The sequence below is a fragment of the Bos mutus genome, chromosome 6, assembly GCF_027580195.1.
Source record: "Bos mutus isolate GX-2022 chromosome 6, NWIPB_WYAK_1.1, whole genome shotgun sequence".
NCBI lineage: Eukaryota > Metazoa > Chordata > Mammalia > Artiodactyla > Bovidae > Bos > Bos mutus.
This window is the reverse complement of record NC_091622.1, coordinates 31,526,053-31,550,389: the sequence shown is the minus strand read 5'-3', so window position 1 is coordinate 31,550,389 and position 24,337 is coordinate 31,526,053. Positions and strand designations below refer to the sequence as shown.

General features: G+C 36.4%; 1 protein-coding gene across 1 annotated transcript in view; it reads left to right on the top strand.

Annotated features, from left to right (window-relative positions):
- LOC102267443 (glutamate receptor ionotropic, delta-2) overlaps nucleotides 1-24,337 on the top strand; it is a 233,482-nt gene that overhangs the window by 13,882 nt on the left and 195,263 nt on the right. The window contains exon 2 of the mRNA XM_070371886.1: nucleotides 9,226-9,431. Coding sequence (XP_070227987.1) covers nucleotides 9,226-9,431 — 206 coding nt within the window. The remainder of the gene's footprint in view (nucleotides 1-9,225; nucleotides 9,432-24,337) is intronic.

The window sequence follows — 24,337 nt, the reverse complement described above, 5'->3', positions numbered from 1 at the left end:
CGTGTGAGATGAGTGCAATTGTGAGTAGTTTGAGCATTCTTTGGCATTGCCTTTCTTTGGGATTGGAATGAAAACTGAGGTTTTCCAGTCCTGTGGCCACTGCTGAGTTTTCCAAATTTGCTGGCATATTGAGTGAAGCACTTTCACAGCATCATCTTTCAGGATTTGGAATAGCTCAACTGGAATTCCATTACCTCCACTAGCTTTGTTCGTAGTGATGCTTTCTAAGGCCCACTTGACTTCACATTCCAGGATGTCTCACTCTAGGTCAGTCATCACACCATCATGATTATCTGGGTCGTGAAGATCTTTTTTGTACAGTTCTGTGTATTCTTGCTATCTCTTCTTAATATCTTCTGCTTCTGTTAGGTCCATACCATTTCTGTCCTGTATCGAGCCCATCTTTGCATGAAATGTTCCTTTGGTATCTCTGATTTTCTTGAAGAGATCTCTAGTCTTTCCCATTCTGTTGTTTTTCTCTCTTTCTTTGCATTAATCACTGAAATAGGCTTTCTTATCTCTTCTTGCTATTCTTTGGAACTCTGTATTCAGATGTTTATATCTTTCCTTCTCCTTTGCTTTTCGCTTCTCTTCTTTTCACAGCTATTTGTAAGGCCTCCCCAGACAGCCATTTTGCTTTTTTGCATTTATTTTCCATGGGGATGGTCTTGATCCCTGTCTCCTGTACAATGTCACGAACCTCATTCCATAGTTCATCAGGCACTCTACCTATCAGGTCTAGTCCCTTAAATCTATTTCTTACTTCCACTGTATAATCATAAGGGATTTGATTTAGGTCATACCTGAATGGTCTAGTGGTTTTCCCTACTTTCTTCAATTTAAGTCTGAATTTGGCAATAAGGAGTTCATGGTCTGAGCCACAGTCAGCTCCTGGTCTTGTTTTTGCTGACTGTATGGAGCTTCTCCATCTTTGGCTGCAAAGAATATAATCAATCTGATTTCGGTGTTGACCATCTGGTGATGTCCATGTATAGAGTCTTCTCTTGTGTTATTGGAAGAGGGTGTTTGTTATGACCAGTGCATTTTCTTGGCAAAACTCTATTAGTCTTTGCCCTGCTTCATTCCGTATTCCAAGGCCAAATTTGCCTGTTGCTCCAGGTGTTTCTTGACTTCCTACTTTTGCATTCCAGTCCCCTATAATGAAAAGGATATCTTTTTTGGGTGTGAGTTCTAAAAGGTCTTGTAGGTCTTCATAGAACCATTCAACTTCAGCTTCTTCAGTGTTACTGGTTGGGGCATAGACTTGGATTACTGTGATATTGAATGGTTTGCCTTGGAAACAAACAGAGATCATTCTGTCGTTTTTGAGATTGCATCCAAGTACTGCATTTCGGACTCTTTTGTTGACCATGATGGCTACTCCGTTTCTTCTGAGGGATTCCTGCCCGCAGTAGTAGATATAATGGTCATCTGAGTTAAATTCACCCGTTCCAGTCCATTTGAGTTCGCTGATTCCTAGAATGTCGACATTCACTCTTGCCATCTCCTGTTTGACCACTTCCAATTTGCCTTGATTCATGGACCTGACATTCCAGGTTCCTATGCAATATTGCTCTTTACGTCATCGGACCTTGCTTCTATCACCAGTCACATCCACAGCTGGGTATTCTTTTTGCTTTGGCTCCATCCCTTCATTCTTTCTGGAGTTATTTCTCCACCGATCTCCAGTAGCATATTGTGCACCTACTGACCTGGGGAGTTTCTCTTTCAGTGTCCTATCATTTTGCCTTTTCATACTGTTCATGGGGTTCTCAAGGCAAGAATACTGAAGTGGTTTGCCAGTCCTTTCTCCAGTGGACCACATTCTGTCAGCTCTCTCCACCATGAGCCGCCCATCTTGGGTTGCCCCACGGGGATGGCTTAGTTTCACTGAGTTAGACAAGGCTGTGGTCCTAGTGTGATTCTATTGACTAGTTTTCTGTGTTATGGTTTCAGTGTGTTTGCCCTCTGATGCCCTCTTGCAACATCTACCGTCTTACTTGGGTTTCTCTTACCTTGGGCGTGGCGTATCTCTTCATGGCTGCTCCAGCAAAGTGCAGCCCTTGCTCCTTACCTTGGAAAATCTCAGTGGGTCACTATTGCTTAACTATGTCACTCTATAATCTCATAAAGCACACTATTATCTTTATTTTTTAAATATAGTACAAGTGACAGGAAATACTCAATTAATGATTCAAATTATTTTGAAGTAAGGGTTGATTAAAAGCCTTTTTCCCCCCTGAGGAAACAAGGCAGTTACAGATTAATCTGGCTATTTATTCTTTGGGAAATTCCATTCAGCTTAATGATGTATCTCACGTGTCCAGTAGTATGATGCATTTCTTTTTATCTAAAAAAAAAAAAAAAAATAAGAATCTAAATATTAATTTTAAAGCTTAGCATTCTGTCATAATTTCAAAGCACCAAGCTTCGCTGAATGAATTCTGAAGTCTCCTGCCCAGTGAAGTCTTCAGTGCATTAAGTGATTAAAAATGATTAAATGCACCTAATCTGCTCAAATGAGGGAGAAAGATGAGTAGAGGAAAAGAAAAATCAGACATACAAAGCCTCAGTGAAAAATCTTTTCTTCTACCAAATTCTGTATTTTAAAAGAATTATTTGAATACAATGATAAGGCTAAGGCTTACTGTTTGAAATGTTCCAGAGAATATCACTAAATTTAAGTTGCAACTACAGTTTTTAAAATGAATAGTATTGTATGATTTTTCTATCTGTGAAAGGGTCTATGTTATCATCAGCTATGTAAAGAGCAAACGTATAGAGGGCAGGGATTGTCTTACTCATCATTCCCTCCTAGGTACCTCTCACAGTGCTTGGCACATATTAAGCGGAGACTAGATTCCAAAAGAGATTTCTTTGATGCTGACTACTGGTTTAGGATGAACAGTAAGATATATATCTGGTTTGTGAGTCAGTTTAGAAATGTATTTATACATTAGATTCTGTTATCCCCTGGGATTTTTCTACCCTAATCTACTTAATTATAAGCCATGTTTAGAGAGAAATTAAGTTTAATCTTACACTAATGATTATAATAAAGCTATCATTCTGCACAATTTAATAAAACAAATCATTGTACTTCAATCAGTCACTACCTCCTAGAGAGTTATTGTGGGAAGTTGGTCTAACTAGGCAACAGTTATCACAGAAATTGCTAGACTATCAAATTCTAAAGGTATTACCTGAATCAACTTTTAGTCCTTATTATGATTTTTTGTTTATTTTCCATTTTTCTGTAGGAAAGGACAGCAGAAGAAAATCATGAACAAGGGGGATTTTTTACTGGGTTAATATAATATTGATAATGAAAATGTACCTTGCATAGAAATTTGCAGTTTACAAACTGCTTTAATATTGCATGTGTGCTAAGTGGCTTCAGTTGTATCCGACTCTTTGCAACCCTATGGACTGTAGCTTGCCAGGCTCTTCTGTCCAAGGGATTCTCCAAGCAAGAATACTGGAGCGTGTTCCCATGCCTTCTCCAGAGGATCTTCCCAACCCAGGGATGGAACCTGCGTCTCTTATGTCTCCTGCATTGGCAGGCGTGTTCTTCACCACTAGCACCACCTGGGAATCCCTGCTTTAATATTTCACACACTATATTTCCTTTTATTAGAGTAACTCAATAATTGAGTGTTATAATTTTCTTTTTTGTACCAATAAGGTCTGGTTAGCTGTTACTTTTCCTCAGCTTCCATTCCTTTGATTTTTACATTTCTTTAATTGGCATTGATCACATTAAAACAATTACTTGTCTAAATTGTTATTCCCTCCACTATACTGGATGTACCTCAAAAACAGGAACTATACCTTCACCTTCATTACCAAACTACCAGATATTTATCAGAAGACTGTGTATAGTCAGTATCCTTTCTCTTGCAAGTGACTGAAGCTCATTTCAAACTATATAAGAAAAAAGTGAAAAAAAAAAAGAATATTTTTTCAATTGAGTTATGCAGTTGGGAAGTCTAAGAAATAACTGGCTTGCCTCTTTCACTTTCACTCATTGGCTACATTCTTCATTTCACACTAGACATGTTGGCTCTTGCAGTTCCTAAACTGCATCATTATAACTTGTGATACAAAAGAAGGACCATCTATTTTTCATTACTCATATCAAATTTCAATCTTGTTTGAATCCTGTGACTATCTGTGAGCTAATTAATTAGGCCAAAGACCATGGAGAGCTCATATTGTTAAAATCAAGATCTAAGGAAGGCTATGTTTCTTTCTAAAGGTTCTTGGGGAGAACCCCTTTTCTTGCCTTTTTTAGGGACCATCCACATTTATTCTTTCAAGATCCCCTTTCTTCATCTTCAAAGCCAGCAACATTCATCTCTGAACTTCCCAGAAGTCTCAGCTTATTCTTCAGTAGTCAGATCTACATCTGACTTTCTTTTTCTGCCTTCTTCCTTTAACTCTAAGTCCTTAGAATTATACTGCTGCTGCTGCTAAGTCACTTCAGTCGTGTCTGACTCTGTGCTACCCCAGAGACAGCAGCCCACCAGGCTCCCCTGTCCCTGGGATTCTCCAGGCAAGAACACTGGAGTGGGTTGCCATTTCCTTCTCCAGTGCATGAAAGTGAAAAGTGAAAGTGAAGTCACTCAGTCGTGTCTGACTCTTGGTGACCCCATGGACTGCAGCCTACCAGGCTCCTCCGTCCATGGGATTTTCCAGGCAAGAGTACTGGAGTGGGGTGCCATTGAATTATACTAGTCCCACTGAAGTAATAGGAGATGACTCCCTATTGTAAGGTCAGGTATTGACAAACCTCAATGTCATCTAAAGCATTAATTCCTCTGTATATAACCTAACCTATTCATAGATTCCAGGGATTAGGACTTGGGTATCTTTGGGAGGTCATATTCCACTTCCTTTATCTTCACTGTTGTTCAGTCACTCAGTGGTGACCAATTCTTTGTGACCCAGTGGACTGTAGCACACCAGGCCTCCCTGTCCTCCACTATCTCCCAGAGTTTGCTCAAATTCATGTCCATTGAGTCAGTGATGTTATCTAACCATCTCATCCTCTGCTGCCCTCTTCTCCATTTGCATTCAGTCTTTCCCAGGATCAGAGGTTTCCCAGTGAGTCAGTTCTTCGCATCAGGTGGCCAAAGTATTGAAGCTTTAGATTCAGCATCAGTCCTTCCAATGAATATTCAGCACTGATTTCCTTTAGGATTGACTCATTTGATCTCTTTGCTGTCCAAGGGACTCTCAAGTCTTCTCTGGTCTACTGGAGAAGGATGACAACCCACTCCAGCATTCTTCCCATGAGAATCCCATGAACAGTACGAAACTTTCCTTTATAGAGTCCAAGAAAAAAGTCTTTTTTTGTCCTAATCTTATGGTTAGTGACTTACTTCATGAGCTTCTACCACTTGCTATTATATAATTATCTGATCAATAGAATGAATAATCACAAGGAATAACTGAAACTACTATTTAAATTTTTGGTATCAATGAATAGCATCTAGTAACACCCACAGGCCTAAAAGCTTTATGAGGTCAGATATCACCATTTATCTTTTTAATTTCTGTAAACTGAAGCACTTTACTCATTTTTTGCCAACTAACAGTAATACAGATGGTGTCGCTGAATAATAATGATGGTTGATCGTATTCACAAATTGACAAAGCCAAAGGCACACTCTGTTTTTTAATGACTTTTCCACATTGCATTTAATAGTGTGATTCAGATTCTTCTCACATCAAACTTACAGTTGCTATATATCATGAGTGTTTGGTGTTATTTTCAATTAACCCAAACTATTATTATTTAACTTCTACATTCCAAGAGTCTAAAACATTACACTTGCCATTTTGGGTAGCTAGCCATCTAAATTTTAGGCAATTCTATCCTATTGGTGGGTGATCTCTTAAGAAGCAATTGGGAACTATTATTAAAAATAATAGCACCTACCATGTTTTAGGCTTCCCTGATGGTTCAGTGGTAAAGAATCTGCCTGCAATGTGGGATACCTGGGTTTGATTCCTGGGTCAGGAGGATCCCCTGGAGAATGGGATGACTATCCATGCAGCATTTTTGCCTGGAGAATTCCATGAACAGAGGAGCCTTTGGGGGCTGCAAAGAGTTGAACAAGACTGAGTGACTAACACATGCACACCAGATTTTAGACTTTACAACTGGATTTTCCATGCAGACACACACACACACACACACACACATCACCACCCTCACTAATTAATCTTTCAAGACATTTATAAATATAAATATTTATTCATTTATAGATCAGAATTTTTTTTTGAAAATTTTATAATCACTTATCTAGGCAGTGATAACTAGAATTACAGACTAAGAACACAGAGAAATAATAGAAATCTTTTATCACATCACTTTTCTGGCCAAATAACAATACACATAGTACTAAATTTCTGGTCAAACATAAAAGATAAAAAAGTCATAGTGTTTTAAATGAAGGGAAAGTCATTTACAAGCTGAATTGGAATCATGCTAAATCACTCTCAGACTGCTTTTCATTCTACACACATAGCCCATCATCTACTTAGATCCTCTACTTAAATTTTTTAAGAGATTAAAGCTGCATTTAAGATAATGTTAAAACCTCTTTCTGGGTCTCACCAGGATCCACCTCATCTGACCTTCTTTCTCCACACAGCTTCACCTAACTCTCCCCTCCTTCTTGCTTACTGGGCTGCAGCTATGCAGGAATCCTTTAGGTACTTTAGACACCAGCTCTTCATTGCCTCGGGGCATCTTCCCAGGCTGTTGTCCTCTCGTCTTGTCTGCTTGCTTGAGCAGTGTCTTCTCATCCTTTAGATCACAGTTTAAACACCACTTTTCTAAAGGAAACTTCCTTGAGTAGTCTAACTAAAACAGAGCCTCCTTCACACCCTGTCAGTCTCTCCCAGCACACCTCGTTTCCTTCACAGCACTTAGTGTGAGTTGTATGTGCCAGTGTGTTTACTTATCTGTTGCGTGTCTCAGTATAGGGAAGGGTGTTCACTGTTGAGTTCTGAACACACAGGATTGGTGACTATATTCAATAATTAGTCAATTGAATTGACTTGAATTTGAAACAATTTTCTTTTTCTCAAAACTAAGAGTATAAGTGATCTGAAGCTTTATGCTCTGGTGTTTTCTGAACATCTCTATTCCAATGTATTTTTGGTTTTGTCTGCCATATTTTTGTGCACAGTTAAGTGATTCAAACTGAAGAAATAATAACTTACAATTCAAAATTGAGGATCTGCTCTGACACATATTTTAAAGGTATATTGGTTCTGAGTTGGGGCCCAGGCTTCTGCATTTTTAATAAGATTTTCAAGTGATTCTGATTCACAGCAGAGTTTGAGGAGGCCTGCTTGAGTGTGAACATGTCCTGTTATGTGTCTACCTGTATCTGCTAAATTTCATCAGATCTAACCCTTTGTTTAATCCATGCTTGAAATCCTTACATCCTTAGGAACTTTCTGACCTGGATATTTAATGAATACATAATACCGTTATTATTCAAACTCTTTTATCTCTTGTTCTGCTCTAGATGAGGTTTTATTCTTTTAAGCTACTGCAATGCTGACATCTGGGTTTATAATTTAATTAGGAATAAGGAATCTAAGGTAGAATTTACACAGTTATCTATTCTGAAGAGTTTGAGAATCATCAGATAACTGGACATATAATGTTTGTAGTAATTGTTTTAAAATAAAGCTAATCATAAGAAGAAAGCAAATTTTAAAATTATTATTAGTTTTTAACCTGCAAATATAAATTTTGGTTATGAACAAATGTTAGTTTCCAAATCTGTGACTTTGTTTTCTTATTCTGTTGGCTTATTGCTTTCACTTGCTAATGTATTGAAAAACATATGACCTTATTATTGCTCTTAAGAGATACATTTTACATGCATGCACAGTAAGGAGTTTTGAGATATTATAGCCCACTAATAATAAGCAACCTACAATCCCATTCACTTATCTTTCACTAGTTTCACTTTTCACATTTTATGTCATGGGCATATATAGAAAAATGTACAGTATTTTATAGTTAAAGCAAATGTACTATATTAAGATTATATTGTGCCAGGTACATCTTCCAATCATATTTATCAATGTATATATCCCTTCTTCTACAAATAGTCAGTGTGGTACTAGCAAAAAATATTTGTGACATTTCAGGCACTTGTTGGTACTTAAATATACATCAAAATACAAATTTATAAATATTTTATTTAGATTCCATTTTACCATCCTTATTTAGGTGTAAAATGAACACAGTGCTTTATTTGATAATCTTTCAGAAATTCTCTTATTTGGGGATGAGTGTGGAAGTATTTTGTTAAAAATGCACATTTTACACACAAAGTATATTCCATGTACTCTTGGGGGTAGGGGGGAAGAATCTCTACCAAGTTGGCAGGATTTGAGTAAGGGAGATAGTGAAGTGTAAAGTGCAAGGCGCTCAGTCTTGTCTGACTCTGCGACCCTATGGACAGTAGCCTGCCAGGCTCCTTTGCCCATGGGATTCTGCAGGCAAGAATATGGAGTGGGTTGCCATTTCCTTCTCCAGGGGAACTTCCCAACTCAGGGATCAAACCTCCGTCTCCTGCATTGCAGGCAGATTCTTTACTGTCTGAGCCACCAGGGAAGCCCAAGGAGGTAGTAGTATTCATAAAACAAGCAAAAGTTTAGCTGTTCTATTTCTGACCTGAGATCCTTTGAAGATAACCTCTCAAAACCTTCTTTCAATTAAGATTGAAAATGTCAAGTTTACTGATAGCATTGCCCATTTTAAGAAACAGTAGTAATCTTGATTCAGATTCATCAGCCATTAATAATATTCATGTTTTGCCTGAGGTTAGTATCACTCTTTTAATATGGAGGAAAAATAAAGAACGTAATTTCTTATCTCACATTTGCTTTAGGGAAGTAAGGATCTTCCCCAACCACCTCCCTTTATGTTGCTCTAACATTTTCCAGAGGTGAGATCATTTAGAAAGTTCAGTGGAGTGAAATTAATTTTTAAAATAACAATACATTTTTCATCTAAACACATTAAATTCTGTTCAACCTTAACTGTATCTGAGAGTTCCATCAGCTACTCCATTAGTAGTTTAAACAGCCTACAATATTGAACAATAAACTATATTGATATAAGTGAAATAGCTTTTATCTCCCTTCCATGCTTTAATTCACACGTTGATGGGCTTTTGATGTTCCTAGATATCCGTGGAATCCAGGAGTTTCTGGACAAAGTGTCTCAGCAGGGGATGGATGTTGCACTTCAGAAGGTGGAAAACAACATCAATAAGATGATCACCACGCTGTTTGACACCATGAGAATAGAGGAATTGAATCGCTATCGAGACACTCTTAGGCGAGCGATCCTTGTTATGAATCCTGCCACAGCCAAATCCTTCATAACTGAGGTAAGTAAAAATTGTCATGGACTGGGAATAGGGTGTAAAAATTAAATGTTTCAGAATAGATCCCACAGAGGAGATGAAAATTAAGAGCAGTGTGAGGGAATTAACTACACCACTCTCATTAGCACTAATTGAGGTAGCACAGTGAATTCCTTGTTCATCACATTTACCCCGTACTGTCCAGTTAATTGCTAAGAATGCTTTGTATTTATATGTATTTAGGCACCTATCCAGGATGACTTTAAGAATTCTTATGGGGATTTAGAAGTGCTGCTCACCTGAATGGATTTCACAAATTGTCTAATATTGATACTTAAATTTTTTATGCAAGTTAAAATTTTACTTCTGAGAAAAGATTTACTTGAGTTAAAGCCATTCTTGCCTAAACATGATTCCTACTATGAAAACATACAGCAGGTTCTTCTCCTCTATATTCAGAACTCTGTAGCAAGACAAATAATTGAAACTGTCTGAAACTCTGCAAAGTGATGACCATTGAGCATTTTATGGTGCTGGATCATCAAAATTTGAATTGTATCTGTACCTTTGGCTAGAAGCTCTGAAACTTTGTAAAAATACAGTTGAGAATATTTGATCTCTATATTCTAAAATCTTTGATATTCCCTTAAAAACGATTATTGTCAAGTAATTTTTGTGATCACATTTTTAACTATATATAGTGCTGATATTAGTCATGATGTTACATACTTTCACATGGATTTTATTATTAGTTTTAAAATTTGGGGCGACTTTATTTCACTAATACAGTTTTCTTCACTTCTCCAATGTGTTTTCTTTAGCTCCCAAAGTACTGATGTAAAGCCTCCAAATTAAGAATGTGTTAGAAGTTCTTTGACACTCTATAGTATAATTGGTGTCAGAGAACTTGAAGCAGAATATAAATCACTAAGAAGAATAAAACTTGGGAAATATCTATAATACATTTTTTATTTTAATAGAAAACTTTGTTATTCAGTTTAAGATCAAATATAGAACTTTGACCTTTCTAGGTCTAGCAAGTAACTCGGAGAGTCTCACTGAAGCACTAAATGTTTCCCCAATAGAAAGAGTATTTCCATTTTACAAGAGTTTGTTCTTTCCTTCAAGAAACACAAAATCTGCTAGAAGGCTGAAGGCAAATATATAAGGGCATATAATATAAATTGGAATCTTAAAATTATAATAAATAAGGTTGAAGTATCTATGGTCACTTTTGGTTGGGAAGATCAGAGAAGGCTTCATTGAGAGGGCATGTTTGAACCAGACTCAGTGGCATAAGTACTAATTCACAAAAGAGAAATTGTAGCCAATACACAGGTACAAGACCATGTCAGTCACATTCTGGTGGAGTGATGCCCACAAATTACTTAATAGTTTTGAGCTTCCATTTTGTCATCAGTAAAATGGGAATATTATTGATTTCAACTTATTATATTTGTAATGTAGATTAATGAGATATAATAAGCCTTAAAGGAGTGATTGGACAGCTGGCACCTAGCAGATGCTTAAGAAATGGTAACTTCTAGATCATATTTTGATAGGTGTACATATGTATCTAGTAGTATGTAGTACCTACCTGACACTTAGCAGGTGCTTTGGCCCCCTGTTCTTAACTCTGAAGTTTGACACTTGTAATAATCTGCTGCTTCCATCTTTTTTCTCAAATACATAAATCTATGTTTGTGATTTTCCTGAGAGATATATCTCCCTTCCTCTACCCAAACACCATTTTTCCCCACTCATTTTGTCCTTTACAACTGATTTTATGTATAGTCTCTGTATATCTATAATCTCTAAACTATGGGCTGGGTTTAAGGTCTCAAGCCTTTATACTCTTCTCTGATCTATGTAGTGGTCCCTGCTTCTCCATTAGCTGTTCTCAAACACTTTGTACCTTGATTCTGCTCTCTCATGAGTTCCAGAAACATTTCCCACTTAGAGAATAGACTGACCCCTTAAGTCCTAGACACAGCTCATTCAAAAGGCAAGTAGCACCGAATTTAAAAGTCAAGTAGCATCAGAGGTCTGGAGACGCACAGAATGGTTACTGACTTAGAGGATTACTTATTTAGTGGAGGAGGCAAGCATGTAACTAAATAATAAAATGTGAAAGAAAAATACTATTATAGTGATGGATAAGTGTTGCTCTGGAATTCCATAGAAGAACTCACTAAGTCTGCAGGGAGTTTAGCTGGGGTCAGGAGATGTTTCACAGAGAATTTGCTTTACCAGAGTGGTGCAAAATGAATAAGAATGTATTAGGCAGACAGTGATAGGCAAATGAAACTTCATTCTGTGTGTTTGTGTATTTGTGTGTGTGTGCACAGTCATGTGTGTGAGAGAGAAAGAGGTGGGAGGGGAGATGGACAGAATTTTAAAAAGGACATACAATTGAGGGTTTTATAATGAAAAGCAAGAATCCTTTGGTCTACCTATTTCTCCATCCAGTTATACTTTTCAGAAATAATTACTTTTTTTAGACAAAACAATAATTCGTTCAGGTTTTTCTGTAAGATCTTTACAAAAAATATAGCATCTTTAAATAGAAACATGTGTGTGTGAGTGCTCAGTCACTTCAGTCTGTCCAACCCTCTGTGACCCTACAGATTGTAGCTGCCAGAATCCTCTGTCCATGGAATTCTCCAGGCAAGAATAATAGAGTGGATTGCCATGCTCTCCTCGAGGGGACCCTCCCCACTCAGGGATCAAACTGGGTCTCCTGCATTCCAGGCAGATTCTTTACCACTGAGGCACTGGGAAAGCCCCAACTAAAAGCATTTATAAAACCAAAAAGGTTTGCAAAACCCAAATCCTGCATATCATCTAGTAGCAATGGGTCAATATTTACTAATTCAGTGTTCACAGAAATTTATAAAACATAACCTACTCCCATACTTCTCAGTTCCCCACTTCACTTCTGCCTGCCAATTGGCTTGGCATTTCCAGGCATCAGAATTGCTAGGACTTGGCAGGATAGACGTCTGTTCAGTTGCTGCCCCTATGACGGTATCAAATGCTGGCTTCTCCCACCATGCTTCAGCAGATGTCACTACTTCGTCTGCTTTTCTTTTTTCAGTTGTTGTTGTTCAGTAGTTAAGTCATGTCTAACTCTTTACAACCCTATGAACTACAATCTGCCACCCTTCCCTGTCCTTCAGTATCTCCAGGAGTTTGCTCAAACTCATGTCCATTGATTCAGTGATGCCATCCAACAATTTCATCCTCTGTTGCCCTCTTATCCTTTTACCCTCCATCTTTTTCAGCGTCAGGGTCTTTTTCAGTGAATCCGCTCTTCACATCAGGTGGCCGAAGTATTGGAGCTTCAGCTTCAACATATGTCCTACCAATGAGTATTCTGTGTTGATTTCCTTTAGGATTGACTAGTTTAATCTCCTTGCTGTCTAAGGGACTCACAAGAGTCTTCACCAGCACCACAATTTGAAAGCATCAATTCTTCAGTGCTAAGCCTTCTTTATCGTCCAACACTCACATCCATACGTGACTACTGGAAAACCATAGCTTTGACTATATGAACCTTTGCCAGTGAAGTAATGTCTCTGTTTTTTAATACACTGTTTAGGTTGTCATAGCTTTTCTTCCAAGGAGCAAGCGTTTTTAATTTCATGGCTGCAGTCACTGTCCACAGTGATTTCGGAGCCCCCCAAAATAAAGTCTGTCACTGTTTCCATTGTTTCCCCATCTATTTGCCATGAAGTAATGGGACCGGACGCCGTGATCTTAGTTTTTTGAATGTTGAGTTTTAAACCAACTTTTTCACTCTTTCTCTTTCACCCTCATCAAAAGGTTTTTTTATTTCCTCTTTGCTTTCTGCTATTTCAGTAATTTATTTTAAAAAACACTTTTCAGATGGTTTCTGTCCCTTTTTCTCATGGTTATTTGTTTATATATCTATTCAATCCCTTGTATTTTATTGGGGTTTTGGAAGATATCCCAATTGACTTTCTTCAGTTATAAATTCCAGAATGTTCCTTCAGAGTTTTGAAGATTATCAGAAGATACTTTAAAGAGCTGTTGTTATAGTTGATAGCATTTCTTAAATGTTTTAGATCTATAAAGTACAACATGTAACATTTTGCCCAAATTCCAAATTTACAGTTAAGAAAATTAAAGACCTCCTTATATGTAATCTGTTCTATTCTCCAACTTCCTCCAGCCACGTTCAACATCTTTGCAAATAGTGCTGATATTGGATGCTAGGAGACTTGCAGAGCTGAAAACTGGTAAAGTAACTTGTCAGCAGGTCAAACGGGTACATGACTCTCAGGTCCTATGAGATATAGAAATGACTTACAATGGATTACATGATGGAGAGAAAGGCAAATGAAGCTATAAAGGAACTGGTGCATTGGAATAATGGGAAAGAGAGAGGATCTAAATGTTATGATGAGGTCAAAGAAACAGGTTCAGTAAACACTGAAGAGAGGGAGAAGAGAAAGTAAGAAATTCTGGTCAAAGAGAGGGAATAGCAGAATTCCCAGCTTCCTATATTTTATAAGTTGGCATGGAAATTTGTTAAAATTGTCAAGGAAAATATCAACTTAAAAGTCAAAAGAATAAGTTTTAAAAAAGAAATTGCTCACTTAGCATTGTCATTTAATTCCTACAGGAGAAAATGGGCATATCAATTCTGTTTGCATTTTTTTTTTCTGTCCCTGGAGCAATTATATGGCTTTGAGTTAATTATGCTCCCTTTGAAGTCTTAGAAATTTAATATATTACATGTCTACAATTAGTGCTCCACCTCTCATTCAAGATTTCAAAGCTTTAATAAAAATACTGCAGTTATGTGCTGCTGAGTAAATCAACCTGCTGTGATATTGATGGAAAATTGTTATCACAATGTTCCTGTAACTGTCCTTGAAATGAATATGGGGAAACAAGAGTGCTCACATGGTTTGATTTAAATATAGATTAGGATGATATTTTGAAAAAACAGTATTTTTTATATAGGAAAAATGTTACTATGGATGTTATGTAATTTAAACCTTTTCCAGAAAGGATACATATATCAGAACTTTTGGATCTTAACTTTTAGTTTTCAGGTTTGAGAAGAAAATTCAATTCTTTGAAAATGAGAAGTTCTGTTACTTAAATGGTAATGAATATCATTGTCTATTTGCATTTTTTCCCCAAATTTTCAGAAGAGCCCCAGTTACATAAAATCTGTTTATTCTGCAATAATAAAAGGGAATTATCTTTTATTCCTTAATCACACTTTATGAAATAGTTTTCATTCTGTTGTATTATATCCCAGATAACTTTGATCATGTCAAACAACAAAAAACCAAAGTTACTTCTTCAAATATATAAGCAGCTTGCCAGAAATAAGCCTTTATGATGGTTTAGAAAACAAGTTGTCTTAGGAATATTGAAAGGTTCCTAGTCACCAAAGGAGTACCCTGAATATTCAAATTGCTATGATAGTTATCTAGTAGCTAGTCAAACAACCCAATTTTTACCAAGAAAAAGAAATTATTTGGAGGTATTATGCAATGTCCATTTTTTTAAGACAAGGCTAATGTAATTATATTAGACAAAGAAACGACTATAATTTTTCCCCAAGTATTTTCCTTACATGAAAGTCTCTATAATAATACAGTGTTCATAGATGATTGATATTCATTTTTGAAGTACACTTTTTATTTAACTTTAATGTACATAATTATAGTACATAAAACTATGAAGTACAACTTAACAAATATCCATGCATCCAGCACCCAAATCAAGAAATAACAAAACTAGCATTCCCAGAGTCCCCTCCTGGGCACCACTCGGTTATAACCTTTTGGAAGTATAACCATTATATTGACTTAAAACACAATAAACTAGTTATGATTTATATTAAACTGTATATGCATAGAAATATACTATGTATGTCTTTTGTCTGTTTTCTTTTGCTCAACATTATGTTTATAAGGTTAATCCATGTTGAAATAGGTAGGAAAACTTTATTCATTTTATTGCTCTGAAGTATTTCATTATATGAATATGCCACAGTCTATTTAACTTTTACTGATGATTTTTTTTTCAAGTTTTGCTCATTACAATTAGTCAGTCTATTCATGTTTTTTTTATTTGTGTGTATTTTTGTTGGGAATGAAATCTCTAGCTCAAGAAGTATGCATAAATTATGTCACTTATTAATGCTAGCTGATACAGCCAGTTTTCCAAACATTTACACCAATTTGGACTTCTACTGGGAGCAGACAGAAGTATTTTAATTTTCTGCTTCCTCACCAACACTTGTTATTTTCCTTCTCTTCATTTTATTTATACTGGTGGATATGTACTAGATTCATATTTTATTTTTAATTTGCCTTTTCCTGATGGATGAATCATTATGTATTTATTGACTTTTTAATATTTTGTTTTATGAACTGCTTATTCAAGTCATTTTATTTTCCCCCCATGATTATTAGGATCTTTATATATATTAGGGATAAAAGTCCATTGCCAAATATATTTTAAATCCTTTCTCCTATCGACTGTCTTTCCATTCTATATATGGTAAATTTTGATGAATAGAACATCTTATTTCTAATGCAGTCCCTTATTAATTTGCTTTCTTTATAGTTAGTGCTTTTTGTCTTTTTTTTTTTAAAGAAAGCTTTCTATTCAAGATCATGAAGACATATTCTCATTTTTTTTCTAGAAATTTTGTTTTATCATTTACATTCACATCTGAAGTTAATTTCAAATTGTTTTTCATGGTAGGTGGTGGAGAAACACTAATTTTTCATATGTTGTATGTTATTCATTTCAACACAGGATCAATGTACCTGAATGGAAAATAATGTTAGAGTGAATAAAAAGGGAAGTTAATTAGTGTATTTGAAGTATAGGGCCATTATTCCTATACCACATCTTGTGTCTATCTTTTTTTCTCTCTTAACATGAAGCATATGACTTAAGTAGATAATGAAAGGCTATATTGATGATTTTATTGCAATAAATATCTTTATGATTCTATAATAACAAAAGTTAATGGTGCTGGTTTCTATAATAAAAGTTGTAACTCTTTTCATGGGCTCAGTAGGCATGCATCAAGTAGCAGCTAATGGCCGGTCACTCAAAAATACAACTGCTCTATCTGGATATGATTTTTACAATGGCATAGAATTCTAAGAGAAGAAAAATATTTAACTGGCATAAAAAAAAAATCCACCAAACCATCCAACAAAAACTGCTTCATTCCTTAGTCTTTTATTATAGTTATCAATTATTATTAAATTGTTCTCAAATCCGAGTTTTTACTTTAGCTCAGTATTATGTTGAACTGAAAGGCAGTTCTGTTACTAGCCAACCCACAGCTTTGGACTTTTATTTTTCAAATGAGAAAATATCAAATTGATTTTACTTCCACTTGACCAAAATCATGCATGACAGATCTTACTTGTGTTAACGAGGCCTGAAACTTCTTTAGTATTTGCTTTTCTGGTTGGAGTTCTATTTAACTCTCAGAAGTTCTCTCTGAAGATGGGAATGAGGTTCCAATGAGTCCAAATTTCCAAATAAGATGGATCCAATTCACCTCTTTCCTGTGACCACTGACTTGGGTATTGATCTTGATAGACAGTTTGCTACTGATTCCTCCTAATAATCTGAAGGTCGTTTAACAATTTTGGCAAAATCTAATTTGCTAGTTTTTATTTTCTTTTTTTTTTATTTTATTTTATTTTTAAACTTTACATAATTGTATTAGTTTTGCCAAATATCAAAATGAATCCACCACAGGTATACATGTGTTCCCCATCCTGAACCCTCCTCCCTCCTCCTCCCCATACCATCCCTCTGGGTCGTCCCAGTGCACTAGCCCCAAGCATCCAGTATCGTGCATCGAACCTGGACTGGCATCTCGTTTCATACATGATATTATACATGTTTCAATGCTATTCTCCCAAATCTTCCCACCCTCTCCCTCTGCAACAGAGTCCATAAGACTGTTCTATACATCAGTGTCTCTTTTGCTGTCTCGTACACAGGGTTATTGTTACCATCTTTCTAAATTCCATATATATGCGTTAGTATACTGTATTGGTGTTTTTCCTTCTGGCTTACTTCACTCTATATAATAGGCTCCAGTTTCATCCACCTCATTAGAACTGATTAAAATGTATTCTTTTTAATGGCTGAGTAATACTCCATTGTGTATATGTACCACTGCTTTCTTATCCATTCATCTGCTGATGGACATCTAGGTTGCTTCCATGTCCTGGCTATTATAAACAGTGCTGCGATGAACATTGGGGTACACGTGTCTCTTTCCCTTCTGGTTTCCTCAGTGTGTATGCCCAGCAGTGGGATGTTTTTATTTTCTATAACTTTCTGATGAGTTCAACATTTCCATTCTATTCTTTTTATTTAAATGAAGTTAAAAAAATAAAATACCTGAACATAAATGAAAGCTGTACTTATTTGAAATATGAAATCACAATTGCTTCAGCTTTTAAGACAAAGGAATTCAAATCCTTCTCTAATTCAGTATTCATTTATTCATTCACTCAGACAATATGTTGAAAGCTTTTCTGTGTAAAATAATGTGGAAAGCACTGCTAGGAATACAATCATTAAAGATATATGGGTCTAGCCTTCAAGGAACAGACAAATTGATAAGGAAATGTTGTAAACATAGAACATGCAAAATAGTAAAACCACAAGAAAAGAAACAATTAAGTTACTCTTCTCAACCCCCAGAGGGAGTTGAAAATAAAGATAACAAAATTGCTATCTAAAAATGTAATCAAAGTTTGTAGATGGGCTTCCCTGGTAACTCAAACTGTAAAGAATCTGCCTGCAATGCAATAGACCTGGGTTCTATTCCTGGGTTGGGAAGATGCCCTGGAGGAGCACGTGGAAAGCCACTCTAGTATTCTTGCCTGGAGAATCCCCATGGACAGAGGAGCCTGGGGGACTACAGTCCATGGGGTCACGAAGAGTTGGACATGACTGAGCAACTATGCACAAAGTTTGCAGATAATATGTAAAATTACACAGGCCTAGAAAATTTTTTTTTCTTTTGTTATGGGGTAACTAAGACACATTCTCTAGTTTAAGAAATTCTTACTGTAACTTATTATAGTCTTATCAAAGCAAGTTTGAAATGTGAATGGATCCAAGAATGATTAAATTTATATTGAGTTTTTGCTCCATGAAGTAATGTGGACAAATTAAAACAAAGAGAGTAGGTAAAATAGACATAATGATAAATTTGAGGATCAGAACTTGCCACTGTTTGTCTGTAACTGCTTAGAAAAGAAGATATCAGACCTATAAGGCAAGGTCTTGCCAACACACAAAGGTTTCTCTGTCGATGCCAGGCATAATTTCTTAGGCCTTAACCATGGTCTGAGTGAAATAATTTCAAAATTATGTACCTCTTGTTTCTGTTTCCATTCTCAACATTACACTTTGAAGCTGGAATAATGGGGAGCCCCTGAATTTAAGCAATAGAAAGATATATTTGCTGCAAATAAATACATTAGCAATTTAATTAATATGCCAGTTTCTAGTAAATTCACTTAGTATATAAATGAAAAATACATGATATAAGTACCATTATTTTCCATTTCCAGACCAAAATGTAGGTTATTGTATTCTGCCCTGCTGTTCTAAGCAGCCATAGCAAATGAATCTTAGTTAGCACTGGAGTCTAAATCTATTTGCCAGCCTGGGTTAGTGTGAATCAATCTCCCAGAATTTAATCAATTCTTTAAATGCTTACTGACAAAAATCAATGCTTTAGATTTGTAGAGGATCAGATTTTAAGGTGTAGCCACCATGAAGCTTTGTTAAAAAGTAAGCAGATGGCCCTAAACTACTATTCTATTCAGAATTTTTCTCACTGTAATACAGATACATAGAAAGTAAATAAACTGTTTAGGTTGAGAAAATTAAAAAGATTCATTTGAGTTTTAGAGCAAGCTCTATTTTTAATAGAATACAAAAAACTGTAGCATAAGAGGATTCAAATATTAAAGCTATATGTGTCTGTCCAACACTAAAATTATGTGAACATATGGGTCCACTAATTTCAAACATGAATTATTTAAATACATATATTACTTGATGAGGCAACATGTAAGTCAATTCTTGGAACTCATATTTCTTACTTGGATTTAAGGCAATTTTGTAGAAAGGCATGCTTCTATGAATGAAGAACAGCATACATAAAGATACTGAGAAGGAAAATTGCAGGAAGCTGGGTGGGTCAGGGGACACATGCTAAGGGAAGTAGAATTTTAGGATGTAAAACTTTAATTGTATCAGACTGGTAGGTGAAAAACTTTGAATGTCAAACCTAAAGAAGGAGATTGGCTACAAAGGCATCATGAACATGAAGTTTGAATTCAGTTTTCGCTCCACTATTAAATAGCTGTGTAGCTCTGACCAAGTCACTTAAAATCATTTAGCTTTGTTTTCCTCACCTATAAAATAGAGTAATTCCTGGATCTCAGTTATTTTCAAGGCTATATTTGGTAATGAAAATAGAATGTGTAGAATAGTGTTCATACTAGTAAAAATTTAACAAGTTTTAGGTGTACAGTCCTCTAGAACTATAGAGTAGAGTAAATAAGAAAATGCAATTGGTGTTAGTAGACTTGGAAATCGATTAGATATGTGAAATGAGGTTGAGACATAGGAAAAAGATGGATCCTATGTTTCAAGTCTGAGTTTCAATGATGTTCATGTTATGAAATCAGAAGTATAAGAAAATCAACAGATTTTTGAGATAATTAAATAAAATTTCAGTCATAAGTTTGATGTTGTTCTGGAATATCTAGATTGAGACATGCATGTGACTGTTGAAAATAAAAGAATGGAACCCAACAGTCTGAAGGAAAAGCTGTTGTATTTGTCAATGTGATGATCATTGGTGAACTTTGATAAAACATTTTTGTTAAAATTTTGTGAGGAAAAAATAAAGATTGTAAGGAAATAAAGTGTTGTTAGCAAATAAGCAGAATAAGGGGCATCTCATTCAAGTCTGGAAGTGAAAAGGAGGACCACATAGTGCTGTATCATGGGAAGAAACCTACTTTGAGAAAGATGTTTTCTAAGTATGGAAGCTCATGTGGAAAGAGAAAAGATGATGCAATATGCAGAAAAAGAATCAATGTAGAATTTTTAAAATGAAGTAGGATCAGTTTTATAAATATATTACATTTGGAAGAGAGGCAATAAGGAAGGATAAAAATATAGAGAATTTTAAAGGTAACAGGAACACTCAATTACATATGGGTCAAATGCATTTATAGTGGAATCAGTAGATTCTAATTCATGTTTCTGTTAGTGCTTAGTAGACTGTATGTGCAGGTAGTAGGGAAAAATGAAGTAAAAGAAAAGGATAACTGACTCAGGTTGGGGACTAGCTGAAAAGCTACTAAAGTAGGAACAGGCTGTCTGCAGGGATCATAATACAGGTGACATAAGACATGTTGGGAAGGAACTGATTTCCAGTAAGAAACCAACCTCCTAATATTAGTTAACTAGCTTTATGAGAGAAACATATACTAAAATTTCCTTATAGTTTGTTTGAACTTACATAGTAAGTCTAGACTTTAGTTAAAAAAAAAAGTGTGTTAAGCAGATTAATACTTCAGAGATGAACAAAAGTGTTTTTACCTAGAAATATTTCAAAAATATCTCAGCTTTGGCACTACTGACAAAGTGAACCAGATAACTCTGTTTTGGAACACTGTCCTGTGCAGTGTAATCTGTTCAGCAATATCCCTATTCAGTAGACACCAAACATGGCAGTCAAAAAAAGTGCCAGATAGTGCCAGATGTACCCATTCGCTGGAGATGGCGTTCAGTTCAGTCGTTCAGTCATGTCTGACTCTTTGTGACCCCATGAACCGCAGCACACCAGGCCTCCCTGTCCATCACCAACTCCCAGAGTCTACCCAAACCCATGTCCATTGAGTCGGTGATGCCATCCAACCATCTCATCCTCTGTTGTCCCCTTCTCCTCCTGCCCTCAATCTTTCCCAGCATCAGGGTCTTTTCAAATGAGTCAGCTCTCCACATCAGGTGGCCAAAGTCTTGGAGTTCCAGCTTTAGCATCAGTCCTTCCAATGAACACCCAGGACTGATCTCCTTTAGGATGGACTGTTTGGATCTCCTTGTAGCCCAAGGGACTCTCAAGAGTCTTCTCCAACACTACAGTTCAAAAGCATCAATTCTTCTGCATTCAGCTTTCTTTATAGTCCAACTCACACATCCATACATGACCACTGGAAAAACCATAGCCTTGAATAGATGGACCTCTGATGACAAAGTAATTTCTCTGCTTTTTAATATGCTGTCTAGATTGGTCATAACTGTCCTTCCAAGGAGTAAGCATCTTTTAATTTCATGGCTGCAGTCACCATCTGCAGTGATTTTGGAGCCCAAAAAAATAAAGTCTGACACTGTTTCCACTGTTTCCCCATCTATTTGCCATGAAGTGATGGGACCAGATGCCATGATCTTGGTTTTCTGAATGTTGAGCTTTAAGCCAACTTTTTCACTCTCCTCTTTCACTTTCATCAAGAGGCTTTTTAGTTCCTCTTCACTTTCTGCTATAAGGGTGGTGTTATCTGCATATCTGAGGTTATTGATATTTCTCCCTGCAATCTTGATTCCAGCTTGTGCTTCTTCCAGTCAAGCATTTCTCATGATGTATTCCACATGTAAGTTAAATAAGCAGGGTGACAATATACAGCCTTGACGTACTCCTTTTCCTATTTGGAAACAGTGTGTTGTTCCATGTCCAGTTCTAACTGTTGCTACCTGACCTGCATATAGGTTTCTCAAGAGCCAGGTCAGGTGGTCTAGTATTCCCATCTCTTCCAGAATTTTCCACAGTTTATTGTGATCCACACAGTCAAAGGCTTTGGCATAGTCAATAAAGCAGAGATAGATGTTTTTCTGGAACTCTCTTTTTTTCCATGATCCAGCGGATGTTGGCAATTTGATCTCTGGTTCCTCTGCCTTTTCTAAAACCAGCTTGAACATCTGGAAGTTCATGGTTCACGTATTGCTGAAGCCTGGCTTGGAGAATTTTGAGCATTAATTTACTAGTGTGTGAGATGAGTGTGGTAGTTTGAGCATTCTTTGGCATTGCCTTTCTTTGGGATTGGAATGAAAACTGACCTTTTCCAGTCCTGTGGCCACTGCTGAGTTTTCCAAATTTCCTGGCATAATGAGTGGAGCACTTTCACACATCATCTTCCAGGATTTGAAATAGCTCAACTGGGATTCCATCAACTCCACTAGCTTTGTTCGTAGTGATACTTTCTAAGGCCCACTTGACTTCACATTCCAGGATGTCCGGCTTTAGGTGAGTGGTCACACCATTGTGATTATCTTGGTCATGAAGATCTTTTTTGTACAGTTCTTCTGTGTGTTCTTGCCTCCTCTTCTTAATATCTTCTGCTTCTGTTAGGTCCATACCATTTCTGTCCTGTATCGAGCCCATCTTTGCATGAAATGTTCCCTTGGTATCTCTAATTTTCTTGAAGAGATCTCTAGTCTTTCCCAGTCTGTTTTTTTCCCTCTATTTCTTTGCATTGATTGCTGAGGAAGGCTTTCTTCATTTTACAAAAAAGGAAAATGAGCTACAAGGATATTGTGAAAGTAGCCCAGTTCACACAGCAAGAAAGAGCAAAGCCAAGTCTAGACCATTCTTAAGGGGTGTACTATGTTGTATTACCTCTCCAGGTACACAATACATGTGAAAAAAATCATCCTGGCTTTTTCTTTATGACACAGAAATAGTTAGTAAGCCTCTGTGTGTGTGTGTGTCTGTGTGTGTATGTGTGTGTTTATTTGTAAGTTGTGTCCAACTCTTTTGCAGCCCCTTGTACTGTAGCCAGCCAGACTCTTCTGTCCTTGGGATTTCCCAGGCAAGAATACTGACGTGGGTCCCATATCCTTCTCCAGGAGAATCTTCCCAGCCCAGAGATAAAACCTGCATCTCCTGCATTGGCAGACAAATTCTTTACTTCTGAACCACCAAGGAAGCCCAGTTGGTGTGCATAACTGCCGTTAAATGATTTTTAAAAAGAGTTTGCACTTGGGTGATCTAATGGAAAATTACTCAGTCAATGTGATTAGGTCATCTGTGTTTGTAATTGGTGTTTACCAAATTTAGACTCCTATCCAGCCATAGAGATGTATCTTCCTTGCTTATTACATCTCCCAAGAATGACTCCTAGGTCTTTGAGAAAGACATTGTTAGTATTGTAAAACTAGCAAGAGGCTAGAAGAAGATTTGTATCTTAAAGGAAAAGACAAAGAATGCATGATTGCAAATGTTCTAAAGTAAATATTCTAAGAAAAGGGATTTCAAAGGTCTAGATTCAGAAAGAAGACCGTCTATATCTTAGTGAAACTGAGGAGAATGTTAGATTGTCTTGGGTCAAACATAGAATATTTGGACTAAATAGATTCTGCTTAACTGTGTTTTCTTATGATTCATATAATATATATTGAGTTATGTTTATATATTTTAACAATCATTGAATGCATATTCAGCTATATAGTTTAAAGAAATATATTCTCATTGTCATGTGAAGGAATTTTTGGAATGAAAGGAATTGTTGGAGTTCCAGTGGCTCTCAAGATAGTATATAATTCTGATGTGACAAAACCATTAGATATACTGAATGTGAACTTTCAGAACTAAAGAGTAATATTGATTTAATCTAAGAGGTTCAGGTAGTCAACCTCATATGGGACTTCAGGAGGAAACAGATGGCAATAATGACTACCCATTGCTAAATTTCCTCAAGCAGGGCTAAAAAAAGGGCAGGACCAGAAGGCTGGGAAACGTGGGGTCCAAAAGGCACATGAACCTGACTATGTTTCATAACAAGACATATTTGCCTTTGCTCAGAGTCCTGAAA